We start from the raw sequence: 21,543 nt of genomic DNA, 5'->3' as shown, positions 1-21,543 counted from the left end.
ACTGAAGCTTTTCTTTGGCCTATGCTGACTCACACAGGCTCTTGTCTCTGCACAAATCCAAGAAACTTTGCCTTTGGACCTTCCTGCTAATGTCACATGTGGTACAACTTGCTTAGCATATTCCTGCTGTGGATTCTGCTCCTCATTCTCATTCACCATCTGATCACCTGGAAGGATAGAGAGAGAATCCAGGGACTGGTCACTCCCTATGCTGGGGAGAAAGGAAACCCCAGAGAGGAATGGGAAAAGGTGGAACAAACCAAAATAAGTGCTGGAGACAATAAACAAAACAGGATTTGATTTGAACCCCTCCCCCAACCTGCCCTGCCTAAAGTCCTTCCCCGGAGGACAGAGAAGAGAAGGTCATTTCTGGGTCCACATCCCGTTCAGGGGGAAGGAATATTGGGAAGGGAGCTACAGCCAGTGTCAGTCATCAGAGGAAGGAAGCCAGAAGTAACATCTCTCATGAGGATGCCACACTTGCTGGGAACAATTCTGAATTCGAAGAGATCACAAGATCTTTGTAGGGAATCCCAAATGTTTCCTTCATTCAAGGACAGTTTCTGAGTTGGTTAGCTGAGGCCTCACCTGTCTGGGCACCTTTCTGGAGCTCTCTTTCCTCAGAGCCCTGGCAATCTTCAACCCACGGCTCTTTCCCTTGTTCCAGCTGGGAGATCATATCAGGTTTGGAAACTGGAAGCCCTGTGTAAGAGAACAAAAACAAGAGAGATCAGCTGAATTTGTGAGATACTTGTCACAAAGAACATTCCATGATTTTAACCTCAGCTCATTTTTAAGCATCCTGAAGCCAGCTTCCATAGTTCTAAGCAGCAGGACAGTTATTATTATCAATCATATTCATTAAAGTAGTGCCAAAGGGCCAATAAAAATCAGGGCCCCATTGTTCTCGGCATTGTATAAACACAGAGTAGTAGATGCTCCATGCCCTGAGGAACTTACAATCTATATAGACAAGACACACACACGGTGGTGGAAGGAATTAGAACACAGGAGCAGAGTGAACAAAGTGATGGCAGACAGATATAACACAGGCACATCTTGATATTATTGTATGTAATTGTGGGGTACACAATCCTCACACTGGGCCTGATGGGGTTAGAGGACGCTACTGGACACAGGTAGCCCTACCCTCTGGCCTGTGGAGCATGTATCAGCTGGAGGAACAGGTTAAAAGATGTTCAGAAGCCCAGGGAAATGGGAGAGAGGGAACAGGCTAAGGGAAAACAAGTTCTCCTCCTGAAAAGCCACTTGGAAGGTGGGACCTGGGATGGAACAGCAACAGTGATGAAGCCCTCAGGCTGTGTCTTCTCCAAACCCCACCCACCCTTTTCTCACAACCAGCAGACCTCACTGAGTTCTGCTCTTTTGAACTTGAGGGGAGCTTGAGTGGGAGATGAGACACTGACCAGAGACCTTGGAAGAGGCTGTTGCCATGGTGGTGAACTATCTGCCATCCCTTGGGTCCATAGCTGAAATGCCAAAAAACAGTCTGGTGCACCTCCAGGGCCCCAAGTGCCACTGAGCCCAAAACTCACAGAGGCTATCCAGGGGACTTGGACACCGAATCCTAGTAGAGGGGATTTCCAAAGGGCAGTAGAGGAGCCCACCCTCAGCTAGCCAGGAGACATTTTGGTCAAGCAGAGCAGCCTCATTAGAAGGGATCATCCCACTCAGGAGAATTAATGGCTAAACCTCTTTATCACAAGGGGGCTAGTTGCATGTGAGCAGCCAGGCCATTTCAGGTGAGACTGCCCATTCATGGACTATAATTATGGGCAGGCCTGGACAGCGGATAACTAGGCTCAGAAAAAGGGCACAGGGAAAACGTTAATCTCCTTGCTAGTGAATTGAGTAAAAGTACAAGGACTGCCAGACTCTAGCTGCAGCTGGACTTTAGTCAGGGAGTGGTTGATGGGGTCGGGAGGAGAATCTAGAAGCATGGTCTAAACCCAGTGTATCCACGGGGACATATAACCCTGTCTGATGAGACCAACTAACTGTGCAAGACCAGACTGAGACAGTGCAAGACAGAGTGGCCAAAGACCTGGCCTCTCTGGTCATACTTCGGCATGACTGGAAGTTTTTCAGGAAGGATGTCCAGGGATGTCCTGGAGCATCTGTAGAGGGGCTAGAGCCAGACTATAAGAACTAAGAGAACAGAAGATGGCCATTGTGGCCAACAGGAGGTGCCAAGAGGAGACAGCTCCATTGGAGGCCAAAGATCCAGGAGAAGGACCACTCTCATGGGCAAAGGACTTTTCACCTGAATTTAACTGGAGCAGTAGGGGCCTGCTACCACTGCTCAACCTGGACCTGCTGTCTAGCAAATAAACACTGAGGGAGAGCAAAGGAGGGACCCAACCCTGAGTCAGGTTTATGAACATCTCACCCATGTGGATGACAAAGTGTTAGACCTGCAGCAGCTGAAATAGTGGCCCTATTTTGAATTGCTAGAGGAGAGACCATATCAGTTGATGAAGCAGGCTGAGACAGGGCTGGTCAAATGCAGCTTTGGTACCCAGGAATTTCCAAAGGGGGGTGCTTCAATTGATCCATGCAGTGCTGTGCCGGGGCACTTGGGGACAGAGAAGACACTCAGTGACCACGGAGTTCTACTGGCTGGGCATCCACCCCAGAAGCACGAGACTATTGTGCCTCCTAGCCCAAGGAGCAGTGGGTGAGCCAGAAAAAAAATCTTAAAGGCCCTCCCGGTACTATTCCCCTCTGCAGGGGTCCCTCTGACTGGCAGGTGCTGGGATTGGGGGGACAGGGGAAGGATCACTGCATGATTGCCCTGTTGTGTTCATTTCCAAGGAAGCATCTGGCATCGGACCCTGTCAGAACACAGGATACTGGGCTAGATGGACCATTGTTCTGACCCAACATGGCCATTCTTATGTTCTTATGGGTAGGCATAGAGCTGGTGGGTCTGGTGAAAATATCTGCAGCCAGGTAAAAATATACATTGGTGATCTTGGACTATGCCACCTGGGGCCATTCCCCTCTGGTCAGAAATGGCAGCTGTCATCGCTAGTAAGATCATGAAAGTATTTGCCTGAGTAGGGATCCCAAAAGAAATACTTACAGAGCAAGGGACAAACTTCACAGTTAATGAAGGTGTGACACTGACAGACTAGTCACCTTATGTATGACCCGTACGAACTTAGAGGCACTGAAATGTAAGCGAGACAATCTACTCGTATATGAATTTCAAAGAGATGTACTAGAGCTGCAATCATTAACCCATTTATTTGTAGTAATAGAAATCAAGGGTAGTTGCTAAGTGTATTTGTCTGTGTTTGCTTATATTTTGTTAGAAGTATAACAATGTAACCAGATTAGCTTTTGGATGCTAATTCCCTTTTATATTTTAATTGTGGTGTATTATGCATGCAGATGGTTCAGCCAACCCTAAAATCAACAGATGTAAAATACTGCAGGAAACTAATCATTTTATTTACATTTTCTTCAGCTTAATTATCTGTGCTTTAATGAAGTACTGGCTAACTGCTGTATGTGAATGAATCCAACTAGTTTACCTATCATAGAATATCAGGTTTGGAAGGGACCTCAGGAGGTATCTAGTCCAACCCCCTGCTCAAAGCAGGACCAATCCCCAGACAAACTTTTACCCCAGTTCCCTAAATGGCCCCCTCAAGGATTGAACTCACAACCCTGGGTTTAGCAGGCCAATGCTCAAACCACTGAGCTATCCCTCCCCATTATAAGCATAGGAAATAGACTAGCTTCAAAGCAACCATCTCCATTGCCTGTTCCTCAGGGACAGTCCTGCTGTGACAATGGGGTTTATCAGCTTGCTAGAGAACTATAAAGGAAGGACTTGATTCTTTTCTTCTCTAGTCCACTTAAACTGTGAACAGGGAAGTATAGGTCATAGGATGGAGATCTTCCAAATAATGATTTGGATTAACTGGGAAAATTCAAGGAAAGGCTTGAACAGACTCTACACCTGGACTCCCTATTCGACTAAAACCTTTTAAATTGATTCCAGAAAGACTTACAAATCAGCAGCCTCACCATCTTTGCTATGAAACTGACCTAAGGACTTCACACTTATTTCTATGTATATTGATCTTTCAACCTTTTGCACTTCTTTCTTTTTCCTTTTATTATTAAATCTTTAGTTGTTTAGTTACCCAATAATCACACTGACGCCAGTTCTTTAGTAAGATATGAGACTCATATTGACCTGGGGATCAATGTACAGTCCTTTGGGAATGGCGAAACTCGCATACGTTGAATCTGGTCTTCAGTAACCCATCACTACATTAGACTTGGCTGTCTAGATGGAAGTCAAGAGCTGGAATGCTTAAAGGGGATTGCGTTTGGTTTCTTGGTAACTAGTGTGGTACTGAAGAAGTTGTTTTGTTACTGGCTTGGTGAACCTAATTATAGAACAAACACCCAGTTTGGGGGATTGTCTGTCCCATTCCCTGCAGTATGCCCTGAGTGTAGCATTCTCAAATGTGGTCCATCCGGGAACCTGGTCACAGAAGGAGTTGTGATACCTGCTATGGTTCAAGTCCTTGAAGATGTCGGTGTACCACCACCAAACTCCAGAACAACCAATGTAGTGTGCTATGTTATAGTCAAGAAATAAATGGAAGACCCTGGGGGAGCCTGTGAGGGGAAACCTGCAAAAGGGACAACACAACCAGGAGCAGGTCTATAACAAGGCTCGTCTGTGAGAGCTCCAACCTGGAGATCAAGCGATACTTCTGTTGCTGACACTGAAATTCAAGCTACTGGCCGGATGGCAAGTGTGACAGGTTGGATCACAGAAACCGCCTAGGGGCTGCCAACTGTTGAATCAAGACTACTTCTGCCCCTGCTTTCCTGCCCTCGCAGCTTACGACTTCAGTGTCCTGTCTCGTTTGAGCCAGACCCACTGGCCTGCTGCAAACCCAAACCCAGGGTCTGAACCACGTCCCTTAACAGCTGTAGGCTTAACTGAAAGCAGCTCACAGAAGTGTCCCTGTTTTTAACACTCAGATGTCCAACTCCCAATGGGGTCCAAACTCCAAATAAATCCATTTTACCCTGTATAAAGCTTATACAGGGTAAACTCATAAATCGTTTGCCCTCTATAATACTGATAGAGATGCACAGCTGTTTGCCCCCCACACCCCATTAATACATACTCTGGGTTAATTAATAAGTAAAAAGTGATTTTATTAAATACAGAAAGTAGGATTTAAGTGGTTCCAAGTAGTAACACACACTGAATCTATTTCCCCTTGTTAAGTATCCTCACACCTTCTTATCAAACTGTCTGAAATGAGCTAAGTTTTTCTTCTCCTGCTGACAATAGCTCATCTTAATTAATTAGCTTCTTAGAGTTGGTAGGGGAACTCCCACCTTTTCATGTTCTCTGTATGTATATGTATCTCCTCACTATATGTTCCATTCTATGAATCCGACGAAGTGGGCTGTAGCTCACAAAAGCTTATGCTCAAATAAACAGAACACACAAGTCTATGTCTTAGAAACTGAATACAAATAAAACCTCACCAGTTCCAGTCAGCTTCCTTTCACAGACTAGTCTCCTGCTACTCTGGGTCCAGCAATCACTCACACCCTCTGTAGTTACTGTCCTTTGTTCCAGTGTCTTTCAGGTATACTTGGGAGTGGGGAAGATCTCTCTTCAGCCAGCTGAAGACAAAATGGAGGGGTGTCCTAGGGGTTTAAATAGACTCTCTCTGTGGGTGGAGACCCCTTCCTCTCTCTTACACAAAGTCCAGCTCCAAGATGGAGTATTGGAGTCACATGGGCAAGCCACATGTCCATGCATGACTCAGTTTTTACCAGCCAAGCCCCATTCCCGGGAAGGTTCAGATGTGGATTGGCATCTTCAAGTTCATTGTTGCCTTAAGTGTTTTTTGATTGGGCACTTAATTTGCCCTTTTCTCAAGAAGCTGACCAAATGCTCTACTAGGCTAGTTAAAATCAAGCCAGTACACAGCCAATATTCATAACTCAAATACAAAAATGATACAGATACAAATAGGGTGAATACATTCAGTAGATCATAACCTTTACATAGCTATGTTACATGGCATACGTAGCCTAAAACATATTCCAGTTATATCACGTACACAATCATAAGCATATTCCATAAAGCCTTATGGGGGGCATCGTCAAAGCAAGGTGATAAGACCGGGGGGGGGGGGGGGCGGGGAATTGATTATGAGGTCCAGGAACCCAGAAGGAAGACCAACCAGGTATATCATGTCAACTTGCACAAGGCTTGGAAGGGACAAGAAGGCCTCCTCGTTATCCCATTCCCTCCCAACCCCAAACTCAGTTCTCAGGTCCCCACACCCAAGATAATACCCCTGTGCTAGTAGGAAAGAACTTGCCCCCCAGCCAAAAGCAGTGAGGAAACGGGTTAGAATGAACAGGCTGGAGGGAAGTCAGGTCCTTCTCCTGAAATGCCACATGGAAAATTGAACCTGGAAGGGAACCATGATGCTGGTGAGTCCCACATGCAGTGCATTCTCCAAGCCATGCCCTTTCCTGCCGGGCTCTGCTCATCTAAACTCTGTTCAGTTCCAGATTGTTTGGGCTCTAGGTGATCATGTCACAAGCTCAAAGAGAGGAGAGGTAGGAAGCGGCCCAGGGTGGCAGGTTTACATCCTCTGCATGGAGGAGTTGGCTGGTGTTGCTTCCCACTGGGTACACGGTTGGGACACGAAGGAGAGGGAAGGCCCAGATCCTCCTACTATGTCCTGCTTGAGAGCTAGGCCTGACATGGGCCAAAACTGTGATGCCTCTGGCCCAGGAGCAGGAGTAGACATCTCTACATCCCCCTCTTTGAGGCAAGAGATGGGAAACTAGGTATGCTAACCACTAGTCCACTTGGCCCCCCTGAATAAACCATTACATTAACATTATGAATTTTACCTGTACATTTGAACTAGCCCTTGAAAGCATGAAAACGTCACTGAGTAGTATACCGAGACAGACCAGATTATATCGACCCGTAGAATATTTACACACCTTTGTATCAATAAGTGTCGTGTCTTTGTGTGTTCCTGGCTCACTGGGGGAGTTGTGTGTGTGTGTGTGGGGGGGGGGGGGGGGTTCCTGTGGAATCTGCTGTCAGCCTGGGGTGATTAATGCCAAATTCCAAGGCTGATTATGCAGATATCCAGCATTTGAGGCTTTGTCCCCCTCCGGTGAGAGCAGTGACTGGTGTTACCTGTTTAAGGAGACTGGGGAATTTGGGGCATAAAAGGCTGTTTGAGCTGACTGAGGGGGGGTCCTCGAGTACGTCTACACTGAAAAAAAGCCACTGACAGGGAGCCTGAGCCTGGGTCTGCAGACTCGGGGTCGCAGGGCTCACACTGCGGCACTAAAAATAGCCATGTACTTTCCTGCTCAGGCTGGAGCTCAGGATCTGAATCCTGGGGCGGCATGCAGGTCTCAGAGCCTGAGCTTCAGCCAGAGCTGGAACATCGATATGGCTCTTTCAGTGCTGTAGCACAATGGTTCGCAAACGGTGGGTTGTGACCCAAAGTGGGTCAAAACCCCGTTTTAATGGGGTCACCAGGGCTGACTTAGACTTGCTGGGGTCTGGGGCCGAAGCCTGAGGGCTTGAGTCCTGGGCAGTGCAGCTCAGGTTACAGCCCCCTTGCCTTCAGCTTTGCCCCCACCACCCAGGGCACAGGACTAGGGCAGGTTCAGACTCTGGTCCTCCCTTCTGGGGTTGTGCAGTAAGTGGACTTAGCGATCTTAATTAATTTTTAGGGTTGTCAATTAATTGCAGTTAACTGGAAAAAAAAGCCCCCGCATCATGCCCATTGCCATCAGCAGGCCTCCCACTGCAGGGACTGACACCTGCCACTGCGCCATGCTCCAATGCTCCCAGCCGGCCCTTCTCTCTGGGAGCCGACACCCTCCGGCACCATGCCCCAATGTCCCTGGCTGGCCACTCGTTCCAGGAGCTGTCCCTCCCGCCTCATGCCCCATTGTCCCCAGCTTACCCCTCACTCCAGGGACTGCCACTCCCCCCTGCAGTGCCCCATTGTCCCCGGCTGGCCCCATGCTCCAAGGGGCACCCCATAGAGAACAGGGGCCTGGCAAGCCCAGCTTCCCTGCACCAGCCTCTCTTCCCCTGCCACATGCCGCACACTGTATATGTTATATTCTGTGTTGTAAATGAAAACAATATACAAGAACTCCTCACTTAAAGTCGTCCCGGTTAATGTTGTTTCGATGTTAAGTTGCTGATCAATTAAGGAACATGCTCATTTAAAGTGTAAAATGCTCCCTTCCAACGTTGTTTGGCAGCCGCCTGTTTCGTCCACTCCTTGCAGGAAGAGCAGCCCGTTGCAGCTAGCTGGTGGGTGGTTGAAACCAGGGTGGACCAGCAGCCCCCTACTCCCCTAAGTTTCCTGTGCAGCAGCTGTCCCTCCCCCTACTGCCATGTGCTGCTCCTGCCTTTGCCTTGGAGCTTCTCTCAGAGACTCGTGAGTCCTGCCTGCTGTACCAGGGTGGGGGGAGCTAATGTCAGGGCGTCTCCCCCTCCCCCTCCCCCCTGCTTACCCCATCTTCCATAGAGCAGGGGGGACAAATGATGGAGGCAGGGAGCTTCTAGGCAGTAGCTGCTATCTCAGCAAGCTGATTTAATCAATAAGGCAGCGTACTTAAGCCTGGGGTCAGCTACTTAAAGGGAAAATGTGCATTTTTTCTCTCACACACAGGGTGTGTGTCTCTGTCTCCTCTCCCCCCATTCCTGCTGCCTTGTAGAGTGTAAGAGTTAACCCTTGAGGGCTCAGTCAATTGCTAGTTCATTTAGCAGTAAGGCATTCCCTGGGAAATATCCCACCCTCTGACTCCTCCACCTCAACCAAGCTTCACAATCATCACTGTGTACCAGTATTAAATTGTTTGTTTAAAACTTATTGTGTGTGGGCAGGTTGTGTGTGTGTGTGTGTGTGTGTGTGTGTCTTTTGCCTGGTGAAGAAAAAAATTCCGTGGAACCTAACCCCTTCATTTACATTAATTCTTATGGGGAAAATTGCATTCGCTTAACATCATTTTGCTTAAAAAGTCACATTTTTCAGGCACATAACTACAATGTTAAGTGAGGAGTTACTGTATTTGAAAATTTAGAAAAACATCCAAAAATATTTATAGAAACAGTATTGTATTATAGTTTAAGAGTGATCAATCAGAATTTTTTAATCTTATGATTGCAATTAATTTTTTTAATCATTTGATGCCCTAGTAATTTTGTATCATCTGCAAACTTTGCCACCTCACTGTTCACCCCTTTTTCCAGACCATTTAGGAAAATATTGAATAGTACTGGTCCCAGTATAGATTTTTGCAGGACCTTGCTATTTACCTCTCTCCACTATGAAAACTGGCCATTTATTCCTGCCCATTATTTCCTGTCTTTTAACCAGTTACCAATCCATGAGAGGACGTTCCCTCTTACGCCATGACTGCTTAGTTTGCTTAAGAGCCTTTGATGAAGGACCTTATTAAAGGCTTTCTGAAAGTTCAAGTACACAATATCCACTGGATCACCCTTATCAATGTTTTTTGACCCGACAAATAATTCTAAAGGATGACGCACAATTCCCCTTTACAAAGTTGCGTTGACTTTTCTACAACCACTCATGTTCCTTTGTGTGTCTGATAATTCTGTTCTTGATTATCATTTCAACCAATTTATCTGACACTGAAGTTACGCTAACCAGCCTATAAGTGCCAGGACTGCCTCTGGAACCTTTTTAAAAACAAAAAACAAAACAAAAAAAATCAGTGTCACATTAGCTGTCTGCAAGTCATCTGGTACAGAGCCTGATTTAAGCGATTGTGATGTCACGTTCAGCCCACATTACTCTAGGAGGGTCAGTAACTTCCTTCTTCTCCCAGCCCAGGAGTCTTGGCCCAAACACAGAATTCTGTAAACCCACACTCCATATATGGGCAGTCTCTTTTTACATGTCCCGATCCCCCACACTTGTAACACATCATCACCTGAGACCCCACTGTTTCTCCAGCCTCTGCCCTCTTTTTCTCAGCACCCATTCCCAATGTAGCTTCTCTGATCTTCCTCCCTGAATCCAAACCCTTAAACTGCGGACCCCTTCCGGGAATGTCTGCCTCTGCAAACTCCTCTGTTAGTTAACTGCCACATCTAGGGTGACGATTTGATGCCGCCTGACCCATAGTGGGGTCCTGTCTGGGAGAACTACACCATCTGCTCAAGAAACTCCCTAAAGAAGCAAAGGAACAAATCTACACGGACACACCCCTAGAGCCCCGACCAGGGGTATTCTACCTGCTACCCAAAATCCATAAACCTGGGAATCCTGGACACCTCATCATCTCAGGTACTGGCACCCTGACAGCAGGATTATTTGGCTATGTAGACTCTCTCCTCAGGCCCTACGCTACCAGCACTCCTAGCTATCTTCGAGACACCACTGACTTCCTGAGGAAACTACAATGCGTTGGTGACCTTCCAGAAAACACCATCTTAGCCACCATTGACGTAGAGGCTCTCTATATGAACATTCCACACAAAGATGGACTACAAGCCATCAGGAATAGCATCCCCAATACCATCACAGCAAACCTGGTGGCTGAACTTTGTGACTTTGTCCTCACCCACAACTATTTCAATTTTGGGGAAAATTTATACCTTCAAGTCAGTGGCATTGTTATGGGTACCTGCAAGGCCCCACGTATGCCAACATTTTTGTGTCTGACTTAGAACAATGCTTCCTCAGCTCTCGTCCCCTTAAGTTCCTACTCTACTTGCGCTACACTGACGACATCTTCATTATCTGGACCCATGGGAAGGAGACACTTGAGGAATTCCACAAAAGATTTCAATGATTTCCACCCTACCATCAACCTCAGCCTGGACCAGTCCACACAAGACGTCTACCTCCTAGACACTACAGTGCTCATAAGCAATGGTCACATAAAAACTACCCTATACTGGAAACCTACTGACCGCTATACTTTCCTACATGCCTCCAGCTTTCATCCAGACCACATCAGCAACTACACACCACATAACAACACACCAGCCCAGGAACCAAACCCAACTCTGTCCACATATCTATTCAAGGGACACCATCATAGGACCTAACCACATCAGCCACACCATCCGGGGCTCATTCACCTAAACATCTACCAATGTGATATATGACATGTGCCAGCAATGCCCCTCTGCCATGTACATTGGCCAAACCGGACAGTCTCTATGCAAAAGAATAAATGGACACAAATCTGACATCAGGAATCATAACATTCAAAAACCAGTAGGAGAACACTTCTATCTCTCTGGTCACTCAATAACAGACCTCAAAGTGGCAATTCTTCAACAAAAAAAAACTTCAAAAGCAGACTCCAACGTGAAGCTGCAGAACTGGAATTAGTTTGCAAACTAGATACCATCAGATTAGATCTGAATAAAGACTGGGAGTGGTTGGGTCATTACAAAACCTAAACTTAATTTCCCCAATATTAATTTATCCCTACTGTTACTCACACCTTGTTGTCAATTGTCTGTAATGGGCCACTCTCTTACCATCTCAAAAGTTCTTTTTCCTCCCGTGGAATCCTGTTAATTGATTTATCTTGTTAGACTGACTGAACACTTGGTAAAGCACCCCCATCCTTTCCTGTATTTATACTGCTCCTGTATTTTTTACTTCATACATCTGATGAAGTGGGGTCTAGTCCACAAAAACTTATGCTCAAATAAATTTGTTAGTCTCTAAGGTGCCACAAGAACTCCTCGTTTTTTTTAATGTCCATAACGTTGGCCACATGTTGGGTGTCTGGCCTTAGCCAATGAGCGGCCCAGTCTGTCAGTTTTGGCCAAATGCCTGGGGCCATAATCCTCCCATCCATCCTGCAGCTTGAAATTTTTTTCCAGTACTTTTCTGCCAAGAGGCCCACCCAATCTAAGACAGCTGCCCGAACCACATCATAGTCCCTTTCCCGATCGTCACTGAGTGTCAGATAGGGCAACTGAGCTTCCCCTGTTCAAGAAGGGTGTTAGCCATAGGGCCCAGATTCCCTTATCCTGTCCTGCTCCCACAGCCACTGTCCCAAAAGTGACCAAAAGTCCATTGGTGTCAACTGTGGAGTCCATCTTATGGAGATCAACCCCTGTGCCCAGAGCTGCTGATCCCACCACAGGACTCACCATACTTTGTAATAGCTGTTGCTACTGCACCTGCACTTGCTTCCTTAAAATTCCTGCAGGCTTTTTAGTTCCTCAATCTGTCAGGTGAACAAGGACCGTCTCTCCAAGTGTGGGACTGCTGGAAGCGCTGCAAGATCTCCTGCATTTCCTTCTGCTGCTCTACTTGCCATTGTAAAGTTTCCTCCATCTCCTGGCCTGCCTAACTTTTTAACTATCCAGGGGTAGTCAATAGGCAGACCGTTGCCTAAATCTGGACTCCCAGACAGTTTTGAATGGACAGCGAAATCTTTTTATTTACTTTTTTTTTTTTTTTTTTTTAATTTCTCTGGAGTCTAGACCTTGACTAAACCTTGGCCAAGAAATCTGGACCTGGACAGAAAATAATTGTCTACCCCTGCCTGTCACGTTCTCCATCCACATGGATAAAGGCAGGATCCCAGACAAGCCCCCATGTGTGATTGGGCACTCATTATGCCTGTTCTCTTTGCTTTGCACAGAACACTCAGAGACCTTTTCTTGTGTAGATACCACCTTGCAGTTTATTTACAGTGCCTCACCCCACCACCTTTTTGGAGGCCCATCACACTATTCAGAGGCCTGGTCTACACTACAAAGTTAGGTCAACATAAGTCACCTTGCATCGACCTACTTGTGCACATGTCTACACTTAAAGTTGTCTCCCAATGATAGAAGTGCCAACACAGTAATATCACCTTCCCGAGCAGCACTGAGCCATGGCCGATATACACAGGACAATGCAACATGAATGTGGACAGTGTTACCCATGTCAACCATAACAGTCCTTCAGCCACTGTCCCATAATGCCCAACACTGACCACGCTGGTCACAGTTGTGAGCTCCACTGCCCAGGAGTAGACTGCAAGCCCCTGCATCCCTTTAAACCCCTGCAAATTTTTGAAATGCCATTCCCTGGTTGTCCAGCTTCAGCTCTCCACTGCTGTGTGCTACTACCCAGCTGCACGTGCCAGCCCTATGCTCCAGACACGCTCCTGCCTGGAGTAGACGGGAGACATTGGATCTCCTGGGCCTGTGGGGAGAAGTGGCTGTAGAAGCACAGCTCTGAACCAGCCATAGAAACATCAACATCTACAAGCAGATTGCTGGGGGGGATGCAGGAGAAGGGCTACAACCAGGACCAGCAGCAGTGCCACATGAAAGGTAAGAAACTGCAGCAGGCACACCACAAGGCCAGGGAGGCCAACAATCGACTGAGTGCTCAGCTGCAGACCAGCTGCTTTCACAAAGAGCTGCACACCATGCTTGGCTGAGACCTCACCATGACCCCACACATGACTGTGGATATCACCAAGGTCCCTGAGTCACAGGCCTCTGCCATGAACAGCAAGGAGGAGGTGGATGAGGAAGAGGAGGAGGAAGAGGAATATGGGGGACAAGCTACCAAGGGATCCAGCTGTGCTTGGGACAGGACCTGTTTTTAATGCCACCATAGTCCAGCCAATCCCTGCAGTCAAGCACTGGTGAGCCTGATGCAGGGGAAGGAATCTCAGATAAGTGTTAAATTTATTTCCCACTATAGTGATGATTCCCCCAACTTATCAGGACACAGGTATCTATTTTTCAGGTAGAGCTGTTCTCTGCTTTTTCTTCCCACTCGAGTTAGCTGGGGGACCATGCAGAGAAGTTTATGTACACAGGGATGTTTTTCGACTCCTGCTGAGAGATCTTGATGAAACTTCCACAGAGGAGCCCTGCAACCCTCTCCTGAAGGTTTCTAGAGATGGCAGCCTTATTTCTTTATCCCCATGCCATTCGGCGATAACGTCAGCAGGCATCATTGCCTCAAACAGGCTAGTGGCGTACGAGCCCAAGCGACTTGAGGACGCCAGCAGTGAGCACCCCAAGGTTATTAGCTGCACTGGCAGTGATATATGCACAGATGTGCAGCAAGCACCACGCAGTTCCCGGCAGGCCCCCACATGGCAGTGCTGGGTTGAGCACACTGCACCACAGCACATTCCTGTGGCTCGCCATGGAAGTGCTCTTTCAAAACCTCCCTAGGCCATAGCTCCTCACTGAGCTCGTCTGATAGCCCTCGTGTCTGGCTGTTCCAACTCAGCAGACCTCCGTCCTCTACCCCTGCAGCAAGTTCTCCCCTTTGCTTCACAGATATCACGCAGGACACAACAGGCATATAACCACTGGGATATTTTTCGTACTGAGATCCAATCTGGCAAGTCAATCTATCAAAAGCACATTCACCTGTCATTCTGCCCTGCTGCACCTGCAGCTGAATCTCTCCTTGGTGCTCTTCATGAGCCAGCGGAGCAAGAGTTAAGCTGGACCCCACTGTTGGCATTTCAGTATTATCCACGATAATCTGCCAGTTGGGAAAGAAAGCCCCTGCTTATAGCCTTCTGAACAGTCCTGTGTTGTAAAGAGGTACGTATCATGCATGTTCCCTGACCAGCCAAAATGGATGTCAGTGAAGTAGTGTCCCAGTGATACACCAGCACTTGCATAACCATGGAAAAGTAGCCCTTTCTGTTGGCATACGCCTTGGCAAGGTGCTCTATGGCCATAATAGGGTTGTGTGTGTGTCTACTGTTCTACTGCAGTTTGGGAACCCCACAGCTGCAAAGCGTCTGCTATCTTCTGTACATTGCCGAGGGTCAGTCCTGCGTAGCAGGAGGTGATTAATAGACTGAAGGGAAGGTAACTCACAGGCAACTGAACTGAATAGTGGCACTATTTTCCCTTCCTCCCTTGCTCAGGGCTGGCCCGATCCCCATCTCCCTCTCCCCATCTCCCTCTCCCCTTCCCCCCCTCCTGCACAGAGCCGGCCCGATCCCCTCTCCCTTCTCGTCTGCCCCCCAGCATGGAGCTGCCTGAACCCCCTCTCCCTTCCCCTTCCCGACCCTAAGACAGCCTGAGCCCTCTCTCCATCCCTCTCTGCACTGAGCTGACCCAAACCCCCTTTCCCTTCCCCCCACTGCCCCTCTGCAAGGAGCTGGCCTGAACCCCCTCTCCCTTCCCCCCACTCCCTGCACAAAGCGGGCCCAAACTCCCTGTCTATTCCTGCCCCACCTTCTCAGAGCTGGCCCGAGTCCCCTCTCCCTTCTCCCCCACCCCCCTGCACAGAGCTGGCCTGAGCCCTGTCACGGAGTCCCCGGGCGATGCTCTGCAACTGCTCCCCACAAAGCCAGTCAGGACTCTGGGGAGCCTCCTCTCCCTTGGAGCAGACTGTCTTCAGGGCAAGAAGCTCACACGTCTTCACCTCCTGGGTCTCTTCTAGGGGCATTCAACATCCTCTGCCCCTCTGTACGCTTCCCACAGTTAGTCCACCCAGGCGGGGTCCTGGGGAAGCCACAGGGTCCTGCACCCCCACTTTGCAGTCAGACGTGACTCTTAGCCAAGCCCCAAGTCCCCTCTCCCATGCATGGAGCTGCTCCAAACCCCCTCTTCCTTCTCCCTCAGCCCTCCTGTATGAAGCTGGCGCAAGCCTCCTCTCCCTTCCTCTCACTGCACGGAGCTGGCATGAACCCCCTCTCACTTTCAGCCCCATCCCCTGCACGAAGCTGGCCTGAGCCCCTTCTCCCCCCACCCTCCTGCATGGAGCTGGTCCAAGCCTCCTCTCTCCCCCTCATCCCTCTGCATGGAGCTGGCCCCAGCCTCCTCTCTCCCCCTCATCCCTCTGCAAGGAGCTGGCCCGAGCCTCCCTCCCTTCCCACCCCTGCACTGAGGTGGCTCATACCCCCTCTCCCTTCCCCCCAGCCCTGCTGCACAGAGCTGGCCCAAACCCCCCCTCCCATCCCCCCCAACCTGCTGCACGGAGCTGGCCCAACCCTCCCCCCCCACTGCACGGAGCTGGCCCAAACCCCCCCACTGCACGGAGCTGGCCCAAACCCCCCCACTGCACGGAGCTGGCCCAAACCGCCCCCCCCCCGGCTGCACGGAGCTGGCCGAAGCCTCCTGTCCCTTCCCCCCTGCCTAGAGCCAGCATGAGCCCCCTTTCCCTTCTTCCCCGCTCCCCAGCACAAAGCAGGCCTGAGACCCCTGCCCCATTGCATGGAGCTGCCCTGAACCCCCTCTCCCTTCTCGTCCACTGTGACAAAGTGGCAATGTTTTCTCTGAATACTGTGTGGGTGCCTCAGTTTCCCCTATGCATTTTTTAAGGATCTAGGTGGTGGGATAAGGGTGTGTGATTGTTGCAGAACCCCAGAGGGCCAATGTGATGGTCTGCACAGAGAATGGCCGACACCCTGTCTCTTGATACCCTGGGCCCCTCCCCTGCAAAGTGCCAACTGAAAGTGTTGGAGAACAAAGATCAGGTGGCCTCCTTGCCCAGAAAAGAGGCAAAGGCCAGAGGAGGGGCTAGAGGGAGTGTCAGTGTGGAGCTGACTGGGGAGCTGGGGAGAAGCCCAGAACCTGGGTCTGGGCTCCCCATCCCTGAAGATGGACCTGACTGAGGGGTCCTGTTTTCTGTACCTACAAGCTCTGTTTTAGACTGTCTTCCTGTTGTCTAATAAAGTTCTGTTTTACCAGCTGGCTGAGAGTCACGTCTGACTGCAGAGTTGGGGGTGCAGGGCCCTCTGGCTTCCCGGGAAGCCGGTGTGGACTCGCTGTGGGAAGCGCATGGTGGGGAAGGGGACACTGAATGCTCCAAGATCAGACCCAGGAAGGTCTAAGCTAGGTAAGCGTCTTGCCGTGGAGACAGTCTGCTCAGTCAGAGTCCTGACTGCCTTCATATGGAGTAGGTCCAGAGCATTGCCCAGTGACTCCGTGATATCCGCACCCCTGTTTGGAGCTGGCCCAAAGCCTGTATCCCTTCTCCCTCACCCCCCTGCACGGAGCCGGCCCAAGCCCCGTCTCCATTCCCCCCTGGCTCCCCTGAACGGAGCTGGCCTTAGCCTCATTTCCCTTCCCACCCCGCTTTGAGCTGGCCTGAATCCCCTCTCCCTTCTCCCCCTCCAACCTGAGCAGGCTGGAGCCCCCTCCCTTTCCCCCGCCCCCCTGCCGTTCACCCAGGCCGCCAGGAGGCTGAGCGGAGCCGCTGGCTGGGACCCCGACTGTCAGCGGGCTGAGTGGGGCCGGCAGCTGGGATCTCGGCTAGCAGAAGTTGGCAGCCGGCCTGTTCAGCCCGCTGCTGGCCCCACTCAGCCTGCTGCCAGCTGAGTGAATGGAATCCCAAGCTGGCAGCGGGCTCAGCGGCCACCGGCACCCGCAGCCTGCCATTAAAAAAATACAAAATCAGCTTGTGTGCCGCAGGTTGAGGACCCCTGTTCTAGTGTATACAGTATCCACTGGGTGTTCTGTACTTTACGGTAATTTTCACTATATGCGATTTTCCTCTTACACGCTGACCTTAGAACCTAATCCCCACATAAGATGTGACTCTACTGTAGTGTAAAATTTTTTGGGGGGCACTGCTTTTTGGTGCCCCCAAATCTTTGCTCCCTAGGCAGCCGCGTAGTTCGCCTAGTGGTTACACCGGCCCTGCCTCCACCCCCCTACATGGAGTCAGCCTGAGCCCCCTCTCTCTTTCCCCCGCCCCCCTGCACAAAGCCAGCCCATGCCCCTTCTCCTCTGCCCCCCCCCACCAAGAGCCAGCCCGAGCCCCTTCTCCCTCAGTCACCTGGACTGAGCTAGCCCGAACTCCCTTTCCCTCTCCCTCTCTGCTGCACGGAGCTGGCTCAAGATCCCTCTCCCTTCCCATCCACTCCGCTGCATGGAGCTGCCCGAAGCCCCCTTTTCCGTGCACAGAGCTGCCCCAAGCCCCCTCTTCCGTGCACAGACCTGCCCCAAGCCCCTTCTCCCTCCCCCGCCCCCCTGCAGGGAGCTGACCTTAGCCCCATCTAACTTCCACCTGCACCCTCCTACATGGAGTCAGCCCGAGCCCCCTCTCTCTCCCCTCCCTGCACTGAGCTGGCCCAAGCCCCTTCCACCCTCCCTCCTCCCCCGCGCAGAGGTGGCCTGAGTCTCTACCTCACTCTGCATTGAGTTGTCCCAAGCCACTTGCCGAAGCCCCCTTCCTCCTCCATGCAGGGCTGGCCCAAGCCCAGCCACTCATCCTCCCCAAGCCCCATTTTGGCAAAATGAGGCATTTGTCCCATTTACTCTTGCCAGCTGGTGATTAGTTAACAAGAGGAAACAGGACGAATGCCCAGCTGGAAACCTAGGCATAACTAACAGTATGGACCAAAGGCTGTGAATCAGAACAGGCCTGGCCTTGGCAGAATAGCTACACACTAGGTATTAGCTAATGCTTTGTAAGCACTATCCTGACCTGAGAAGATGGTACAAGAACACCCAAAGTTCTGATCTAACTACATAAACAAATTCCCAGGACATAGTACAGGAATGCACCTCCTAAGATGGGGGGGACGGGGGAGAGAATGACATCATAATGCATAAAGATGTTTTGTTCAAACCAGTAGGTACAAGGATTAGGGTGCAAACTAACAGCATCTGGAGCATAATACGTAACTTGTCTGTATCCATGTATAAAAGGAGAAGTCATAGGAGAGGCATCTTTGTACTGGTCTTAGGGGACGCTCTCATGTGACGGTGATTGAACTTGTTGGAGCCATACCTGTGTGGGCGTGCCTGTAGCTCCTATGGGGCACTCGTACTGTGTTTTGACAACAATACACCTGGCCGAGAGCCATTGCCACTGAGCTAACCCAGTGGCCTCTCTTAATGAAGAGCACTGAGCTCTGCAGAATCAGCAACCGACACTCCCTGCTAGCGCAGAGCACCCTGGAGCGCCAAGAAGAGCAGCACTGACAGCTAGCACCACTCTGCAGCACTAACACTAGCGACCCACCGCTGATTTGGTAAGTGGTGAGCTGCCCACTCTAGGGTTCACAACCTAAGATGGCAGAAAGCTCCAAGCTAGCAAATCCTCTCATCCCCCAGCTACAGATCCCCCCAGAGTCTGATAAAGGTTTGGACACGCCCAAGTAGAGGCAGCCCATATTAGGCCAAAAAGAAAGTGGGGAAACATGGACTGGAATTTGTAAGACAATGGCAGAGACTGTAACCCTGAAGAAGAAGAACAGTAAGAAATGTAGAATATTGCAAACCCTGCCCATGGCTGTTAGATGGTGAGACAAAGTTCCTCCTTTACCTTGGTGGGTCCTGCACTTATTGGCGGATTTGCTCACCTCAGTGATCTTCCCCTCTGGTGGAACCCACAGTCTGGGTCAGCTCCTCCTGTGTCTGATCAGGAGTTGGGAGGTTTGGGGGGAACTTGGGCCGGCCCTCTACTCCGGGTCCCAGCCCAGGGCCCCGTGGATTGCAGCTGTCTATAGTGCCTCCTGTAACAGCTGCATGACAGCTACAACTCCTGGGCTACTTCCCCATGGCCTTCTCCAAACACCTTCTTTATCCTCACCACAGGACCTTCCTGATAACGCTTGTACTCTTTAGTCCTCCAGCAGCTCTCCCTCTCAGCTCCTTGCACCTCTTGCTCCAAGATCCTCACATGCACTTCCTCTACTCTGGCTCCCCACTCCCTGACTGGAGTGAGGTCCTTTTTAAACCTAGGTGCCCTGATTAGTCTGCCTTGATTGGCTGCAGATGTTCTAATCAATGTAGCTATCTCCACTGCCTTCTAGAAAGATCTTAATTGGCCCCAGGCACCTTGATTAACCTGGAGCAACTGTCATTTGGTTACCAGGGTCCTAGGGATTTGTTTAGCCTGGGACTAACATACCTGTTCCTCAGTACTTTACTGTAGCCATCTGGCCTTGCCCCATCACAATGGCTAAGACAACCAACAACAAAGCTGGCAGGGCAAGTAACAGAAACAAAAAAAAGAGAAAAAGGAGAAACAGAAGCAATAGAGCCGGAAAAGCACCAGCTCTGCTGGCAGGGCAGCAAGCAATCCAGACACATGACATATAGCAAGCAGAGAAAGAGAACAGAATATTGGAAACAGCTGTAGAGAATCTGCAAAAAAGAGAATTGCCATCCCCTACTATCCATCCTGGTGAGCAACAACAGGTTCCGGGTACTTAGACAGTGCCTGATGGGTGGGAACAGAAATGGAGAAGGGTGGCCTGAGCAAAATTAAGGGATGGAACCTGGGATGGGATGGAATGGAGAAATGTAGAATGACCCAAACCAAGAGCCACTAAGCAGTCCACGCGTAGGGGCCATCACACTGCAGCCAGCAGCGTATGATGAGAGCTGTGTTCCAGTGAAACCGAAACCCAGACTGGTGCCTTGTCAGAAGGGAGAAGTGAGCGCACAGGAGGGAGAAGTGAGCAAACATACTTTCCCTACATCAGTAAAGAAGATGGAGGAGGAAATGGAACAGGTCACAGAACACATGAGGCAACAGCGGCTGCTTTTGATCACAGGAGAGTGGATAAAAAAGGATTTCAAAGTAAAACACCTGGAGTACGTGGGCCAACACCAGGAATTAATGCATCGTCAGAAAAACGCAGCCAGCAAGAGGAAAAAACTTTAGGCTGGCAAACACAGGCTAAAAATCTTTAAAATATGCATGGAGCTCCCCAGAACTGGCTAACTGCAGCAGGGAACCCCAGCAATCCATTTGGCAGGCAGACAAAAGCAACAGACACTGGGAGAACAAATTGAGGTTTTGTGGAAGCAGGTAGCAACCCCTCCTCTCCTCCCAGAGCCAGGAACAAAACCAGGGGTACAGGTTTCCAGCCTTAACCCACGGAGCCCCACTCCCTACGCAGAGCTAATTACAGAACCTTTTTGCTCAAATATTTTCACATACTGGTTAAGTTTTCCTTTATATCCTCTCAGTTTGCCAAGCTCACTGCTGCTGTCTGTACTTTAAAATGACCACACAGAGTTAATGAACCTCTCTTGGCTCATGTCTCCCTCCCTTCCTATATTGCACTCCACCTGCTCGCTCCCTGCTTCTGCCCTCTTTGTTTTCAAAGTTAGAGTTATTACAGAAACCCCCATCGGAGGAAGAAACGGCACAACTAAAAACATCACTAAAATGCTTAAGGTGGTAACTTTACTTAAATAAGTCCAGTAAAGTAACTATTCTAATGCTTCAGGAATGCAACAGCTGAAGAGACTCTTAACTTTTTTCCAGATGTGGTTGCTAAGCAACAGAAATGATAACTCTGCTTCCAATCCTAGACCCTAAGGGTATGTCTACACTACGGGATTATTCCGATTTTACATAAACCGGTTTTGTAAAACAGATTGTATAAAGTCGAGTGCACAAGGCCACACTAAGCACATTAACTCGGTGGTGTGCGTCCATGTATTGAGGCTAGCATCGATTTCCGGAGTGTTGCACTGTGGGTAGCTATCCCATAGTTCCCGCAGTCGCCCCCGCCCATTGG

General features: G+C 49.7%; 1 protein-coding gene across 1 annotated transcript in view; it reads right to left on the bottom strand.

Annotated features, from left to right (window-relative positions):
- The window catches only part of LOC116818597 (uncharacterized), a 94,224-nt gene that overhangs the window by 4,781 nt on the left and 67,900 nt on the right, over positions 1-21,543 (bottom strand). Inside the window, 2 exon segments of the mRNA XM_075069884.1 lie at positions 1-167; positions 589-702. Of these exon segments, the coding sequence (XP_074925985.1) occupies positions 1-167; positions 589-702 (281 nt within the window).

This window comes from Chelonoidis abingdonii, chromosome 10 (assembly GCF_003597395.2).
Source record: "Chelonoidis abingdonii isolate Lonesome George chromosome 10, CheloAbing_2.0, whole genome shotgun sequence".
Lineage (NCBI taxonomy): Eukaryota > Metazoa > Chordata > Testudines > Testudinidae > Chelonoidis > Chelonoidis abingdonii.
Note: the sequence above shows the minus strand (reverse complement) of the source record. Positions and strands in the feature narration are given on the sequence as shown.